This window comes from Paralichthys olivaceus, chromosome 5 (genome assembly GCF_024713975.1).
Source record: "Paralichthys olivaceus isolate ysfri-2021 chromosome 5, ASM2471397v2, whole genome shotgun sequence".
Lineage (NCBI taxonomy): Eukaryota > Metazoa > Chordata > Actinopteri > Pleuronectiformes > Paralichthyidae > Paralichthys > Paralichthys olivaceus.
Window position 1 is genome coordinate 23,728,537 of NC_091097.1, and position 7,084 is coordinate 23,735,620.

The following is a 7,084-nucleotide window of genomic DNA, read 5'->3' on the forward strand; positions in this document are numbered from 1 at the left end:
GAACGCCTAATGGCCCCTCATAGAAAAAAGTGCTGCCCATAGATGCACTTTATGAATGTGTGTGTGAAACTCTACTGTAAAGTGCTTTAAGTGGTCATCAAGACTAAAAAAGTGCATATAAATACAGACCACTTACCATTTATGAGCAAAGACGTAATTTGCCACGCCCACTTTTAACAACTCAATGGTACCAAGATTTATAATTATTGGACAAATTCTCAAAGAGTTATTGCCAAATGCACAAAGTCTCACCCTTCGTAAAAATATTATATTATTAAATATTTTGGTTGATGACGGTTATGCTTTTCTACCCATCTTGCTCTATTATAGAAGAAATGTGTATCTCAGTCCCCAAAGGCTGCATAACAAGTTTGGTCAAAATCCAAAAGGTGTTATTTAATGTTTGCTTTGGGTTGACAATTTTGATCCCACACTTTGCCCTGAACCTTGATCATATGTACTGTTATTAAGTCAAAGCCTACTGCCCAAGTGAAGTCATGATCCATGGGTGTTGAAGACTAAAGTCATATAAGTCCACAACTCTTCACCATGCTGCTCAAAAATGGCCAGTTTTCTTTACTTCTAGAAACACATTGGCTTCATCACGGATCTATTCTGTAGGAAATGTTTTGTTTACTTTCATTGAATACAGCACTTCACATCAGAAATCTACTGAGATTTATTTACATCAATAAAGCAATCAGTAAAACGTCCCTTTTTTATTCAAAACATCCCAAATATTGACCTCAAATATATAATTTTTCCTCAAAGTTTGACTTGGCTTTAGCAGTTTACAGAACACAAATATATAAAGTTACGGCTTTAACAATTTCTGTTCTTTCATTGTAAGCAAGCATGATGCTCTCAAGGAAGACTTTGAAAATCAGAGGTGAAGGTGTAGCATAAATGTTCAGCCACATGGTGGCAGCACATGTTTGGGTTTAGTTGTCATCATCATCATCGAACACATCAGCCACAGTCCTGTGGATGGAGACAAAGTGTAGAAACAGAATGTAGTTTTATTAATGTTTTAACATTAACAGACTTCAATTAAGTAAATTTGTCTTACTTGTAGATTGATCCAGTCACCTCATCAAGAAAACCTCCTGAAAAAGGAAGACAAGTAAGTGTGAGCTGGAGCGTTGCTCATCAAATCCACAAAGTCTTACATTTCTCATTAGAGGGGAAACTGTTGCCTTGCACTGGCATCCTATAACATTCTGCTGTTTATACTGAACTTTCCTCTGGGAGTTCCTGTTGGGTCACCTTTGGCTCCTCAACTTAACCTTCAGCTATTAGTGTATTTCAGTGGGACTTATCTTTTTATGAATATGAGCCAAGCCATTCATAACAGCAGTAACAGTTAATTGGGCAACAGGAAAGCTTTCTTTTTGTAATATGAGACTGTAAAAAAGAAATCTGTGTTTACTTACCAGGCTGGCAAAGAGTTTGGCAAACGGGACACACATGACAGAAACTGCACATCTGTGAACAAGAATGCACAAAATGCACATTTAAGCAGTTCCATAATATCAAAAAACAAGTCTTTCAACTTAAATCTATCTTTTTTGACATTGCTTAAACTAATATGTGGTTAGTGTTCACATTTGGGAATCACTATATAACTTTGACTGAGAATCAGCGCCCTCTGAAACCACATGTGGTGATTAATTTAGTTGGGCTCCATATCTGTATGATAAATGGTTTTCATGTATAGAAAAACAAAGCTAATCAATCTCTGGACCAACTCTGTAGTCCAACTCACTGAAATGAAACACAACTGAATGATTAATATTCCTATTGATCGCTGGCCTCCTGACCTGGAAGCACTACTGTAGTAACAAATACACTTAACTCTTTAGTGTTTTGAAACTTTCCTTATATGCTAATATTGGAGATAAATGCTGGTTTTTGATGACTTCTCAGTCTTTGTGACTGTTCTACAATTCGGGAGTATTCTTGAACTTGATGGGCCCAATTCTGGCAATTAAATATAATTAAGTTACACATTTCTTGCAGGAGATTGTACCCAATCACCAAAAATACATAGTGCAAGATTGATCGTATTATTAGACACTGTTATTGTTATATTGGTTTAATACTCATCTTTCTCCCTTCTTTGGTACCATCCTAATTACTACCACCTTTAGAGATCACCTATATATATATCCTAACCATCAAACATAATATGTTGTTGCACAACCCATTTCTGAAAAAATGTGTTGCATGTTCAGAATGAAAAGCATACTAATAATTCAAACTTGTGTGAAAAGTTTGACTTACTAAATCAAAATCAAATGCCAATCTTAATTACAATTTGTAAAATACAATGTCAAACGTTTGACTCATTGTGTCATGGATATGCCTCAGCGTGTTTGTTTTTTTTCTCTCCAATTTTGCAATTACAATAAAGGCTAACAATTTGGAACACGACAACATATATTTCAACATCACCATACATACCCATACAAAAATTGATGTACAACTATGATGTTGTGATAAATTAAATTAAATAATTTTTTTAATGAAATAAATCAATATTACCATCTTGGTTTTGTGTAAGTATATTACTAATCAGCAGTAAACACTGTGTACACTGGTCTAATGGGAATGTCAATAATTGATCAGATGTTTGGTGATAAACCTAAGCATTAGACAATTTAAATGTTAACCAGATGATGCAATATAGTGTATTTTCTCACCTTGCAGTCATCACAGTGTTCAGACTTGTCTCCCTCTTCACAAGGACATTTGTCACACCTGTCACAGTGCTGGAAGAGGACACATTTAGTCAAAGATAAGTCTAGGGAGCAGATCATCAGAGAGGGCTGCATGAAGCAGGATTATAAATAATAGAGTGGGACCACGTAGAGTGCTGGATATTACTTACATTTTATCATAAAGAAACAAATCTCAGCTATTTAATCTTTTGCAAAATTAGTCTCCTACACTGCAACACGTTTAATGACAATTTAATTACAGGCATACCTCACAGAATTCACAATATGAGCACACAGAGCCCTTGTGATAAGCATCATCATCGTCATCATCATCGTCATCATCATCGTCATCGTCATCATCATCATCATCATCATCATCGTCGTCGTCATCGTCGTCGTCATCTGCACACAACATTGATAGTAAATATATTACTTCTAGACTGAAATACTTGAACAGGTCTCATACTCAATGCCAAACAAAACACATGAAACACTATTGATTAAACATAAAGTGATGCTAGTTATAGTTATTTTCATGAAATGGAAGCACAAATAAAAAACCTCTTGTCCATCATTCAAAGCGCTTTACAACTTATTGATCAATAGATTACCCTACGGTCTATTCTCTACCTCCTGAGCCAATTTAAATGTACATAGCTTTACAAATCACAAATGACAATAATAACATAAATTAGCAATGTTTTCTTTAAATATGCAGCTATTACACTATAACTACCCTAAATCTAAATTCTCAATTACATTTTCTCATGATGATGATTATTAATGAGACGGTTTGGGAATTAGTTTTGAGAATGGTTTATCTTTTTAAAATCACCCAAAAAAATTTGCCGGATCAGTGTCCTCACTTTTATTAAGACTGTTGCAGACATGCAATATTTGTGCCCTGACCCTTACTATTGACTGCCCCCCCAACACACACACACACAGGACACACTCCATATACAACATACCATAGTCAGAAGAGATACGTACTCACAGGTTTCATTGGTCTTGTATCCATTCAGATAAAATGACCAAACATATTTGTACATGTTTCTAGTTAAAGTAGTGATTTATCTTTGCAATATTCTTTGTCTTTGGTAAAAGAAATGCATTTGAGCAGTGCATGATCATTTGATTTATTTAATGAATGAAAGTAGGGTTAAAGGCATATGGACAGTGGTGATTTTCATATTTTGCACATATGAATGTTCACAGTCATCACAAAATCACATTTTAGATATACAAGGCAAAAAAGCTGACAACCATTTCATCTCTTGACAATATGATATTTGAAAGAACTTTTACTACTTCCTCTATACAAAGAGATGTTTCTCTCTTTTTCCAAACGCTCTCTCCCTGGATGTCTAAAAAATCATCCAAAAATCAACTTTTGTAACATTTCATAACAAATGAGAAATTAAACATATGTTCAACTTGGTTTACAAATGACTCAAATATTTCTAATTCATTATATATCATTGCCAAATACACAAAGAATGGTAATGGGAAACTGCATAAAACTCAAAACAAATACCATCATGTAAGCAACTGAAATGTCATCCAAAGTTCTAATTGTATCTAATGATTCAGAACATCAGCATTTTAGAAAATATAAAGAAGTAACATTATTACATTATTCATAGATACATTGAAGGTTATTATATTATCTTATCTGTGTTGAGTAATTTTACAAGTGCACAGACCAGATTTGAAAATTAAATTCTCTGTATTAGATGCCTTTTCAACAGACAGCGGCATACATGATCCACAGAGAAAGAAAGAGATTGAGAGATATGGAGAAAGAGAGAAACCTGATATCTGTTGGTATTCTAAGCTTTTTAAATGAATAAATTTAGGTAGTGGCCCTCCTGCACCTCCCCTCACGCTTTATTCTGCCTCTGTCTGTTTTATTGCACCCAGGCCCCCCCAAGCTACCTCCAATATCACTGTCTCTCTCTCTTTCTCTGTAGTTTCACAAAAAGACGCAAATGCAGGTCAATCTGATCCAAAACAAATGAGAAAGGAAGATCCTGGAGGAGGAATCATTCTGGAGGAACCATTCTTTCAAACAAAACACAAATCAAAAGATCTTGGACTAGTGACCCCAATGACTGATTCCCAAGTCAGGCTTGGTTTGTGTGAAATTGTTTTTTGTTCTTTCTCTCTCTCAAATCAATGCTTCTGTAGTCCCCAAGTTCATATCTAGTGTACTGTACGAAGGACTTCGGACAGTTGGACTTCAGGTGGGCCAGTTCAATTTCCCCAGAGTGCTCATAACTCTAGTTAAGCAGGGAAAAGAACACAGTGTCAGAGACAGCAAGGAAATGAACAGCTGGAAAGGGGTGTAGGAGGGACTTTGATTACCAATGATCTCTCAGACATTAAAATAAGAACAGAAAAAGAGATGATGAGGTTGAAAGAATGTTTTAGAAGGGCAGTGACATCTGTCTTACCCCCTATTCTTCACACGCTCTTGCAATGTACATGCACCTTTTTGAATTTGAAATGCTCCAACTGCACGTCAAAGCATCAACCATCCGTGAGACCAGGACTTTAAAATAACATACAGTATGTGTATCTTTACTGCATCAAAGCTGTGGCCCTAACAGCATATTGCCAATAACTGTTCTGAAACAGCTGATGCTTTAACAGTATACAGTCTACAGTGTGCTTCAGGTGCAAAATAGACAAAAGCATATGAGAACTTAGGAACTGCTGCATTTTAAAGTGACTGACCTCCATGATCGTCATCGTCGTCGTCATCATCATCATCATCGTCATCATCGTCGTCATCATCGTCGTCATCGTCGTCATCATCATCATCATCATCATCGTCGTCATCATCGTCATCATCGTCATCATCGTCGTCGTCATCGTCATCATCGTCGTCATCGTCGTCATCGTCATCATCGTCATCATCATCATCATCGTCATCGTCGTCATCGTCGTCATCGTCGTCATCGTCGTCGTCGTCATCATCATCGTCATCATCATCATCATCATCATCATCATCGTCGTCATCATCGTCGTCATCATCGTCGTCATCATCGTCGTCATCATCGTCGTCATCGTCATCATCATCGTCGTCGTCATCATCATCGTCGTCGTCATCGTCGTCATCATCGTCGTCATCATCGTCGTCGTCATCATCATCGTCGTCATCATCATCATCATCATCGTCATCATCATCATCATCGTCTGCCACCAGACCTTGCTCAGAGCGGAATGGTAGATCTTGCGCCTTGGCAGTTGGAGCCAGTGGGGTATGGAAGGAGCAGAGCAGCGCCAGAAGCAGCGCAAGAATCAAACTTCTAATTGATGCCATGTTCAGAGCTACAACCAGGCCAATTAGGGAAGAATTAACCTGGAATGACTGCTGGAGTCCAGCACCAAAGCTCTTTGCCTATTTGTCTCACACACAACCTCACAAAATAAAACCAATTAACTACCACACAAATAAATATTTGCTACAGTTGGGAATGGACACCAATTATAATGGTATCTAATAGACAAGGTCCAGGGCAGATAAGATACTCCAAGCTGAGATCCACACACTTGTTCCCAAGTCCTGGCAAAAAAGATCCTTAGAGAAAAAGGGCTCCCCCCTTTGAATCTGGGACAGCGACAAGACAGGGTGTTGTTTAGTCCAGTGCAGTACTTGTGTGATCAACTTGCAATAAGAAGCTGAGAGGAGCACTGTCAGTAACTGGTCAATGCTGGAGACATAAAGAGGACTACTGTAAGAGTGACAGAAAGAGAGTGAGACCTTCCAGTGGGGTAAGCTTGGAGGGGGTGGCAGTCAGACTGACTGACAGGGGCAAATGTTAGTGGCCAGGCCTGCACTGTCCATAGGTTAAGTTACTCAGAGAAGATGGGAGTGATTGGAGAGGGGTATAAGGAACGTGTGGAGCATACTAGTTTTTCCATCATCATCAAATCTTCAAGTTTAACTTTAGAAGTTGTGATGACCATATATTGTGAGAAAAAGGAGAGGGATCAGTTGGTTTGGAGCTAGAATAACACGTAGTTATTCGATGTACAGACAGATTCCCCACTAGCAGCAGTGCCTGGGAATGAAAAGGTTAAGTTGTTTTGAGGTTGAACTTGTCTGTCCTTCCAATGCATATATATATATATATATATATATATATATATAAATAAACACTGGCCATTTGGCAGATATTTATCCCATAAGTGGATGTTAGAAATGATTTAATTACTGCCTTAAAGAATGAATTCAGGGAGAATCATAATCACTTGGTAATTTCATGTGCATTTGGGGCTTCTCAAAGGACCCAGTTTGAAAGCATTCTTGTTCTACCATCAAGTGAATGGATGCATCGTATGCAATGTTTTAGGTT

At 37.5% G+C, this 7,084-nt stretch overlaps 1 protein-coding gene across 1 annotated transcript; it reads right to left on the reverse strand.

Annotated features, from left to right (window-relative positions):
- Window positions 1–661: 661 nt before the first annotated feature.
- Window positions 662–6,184, reverse strand: LOC109639460 (uncharacterized). The gene is made up of 6 exons (XM_020102939.2): window positions 5,460–6,184; window positions 2,989–3,122; window positions 2,703–2,771; window positions 1,434–1,485; window positions 1,070–1,106; window positions 662–981 (listed from the first exon to the last, which is right to left on the reverse strand). The coding sequence occupies exons 1-6, from the start codon at window positions 6,046–6,048 to the stop codon at window positions 942–944; spliced, it is 921 nt and encodes a 306-aa protein (XP_019958498.2). The 5' UTR covers window positions 6,049–6,184; the 3' UTR covers window positions 662–941.
- Window positions 6,185–7,084: the final 900 nt, after the last annotated feature.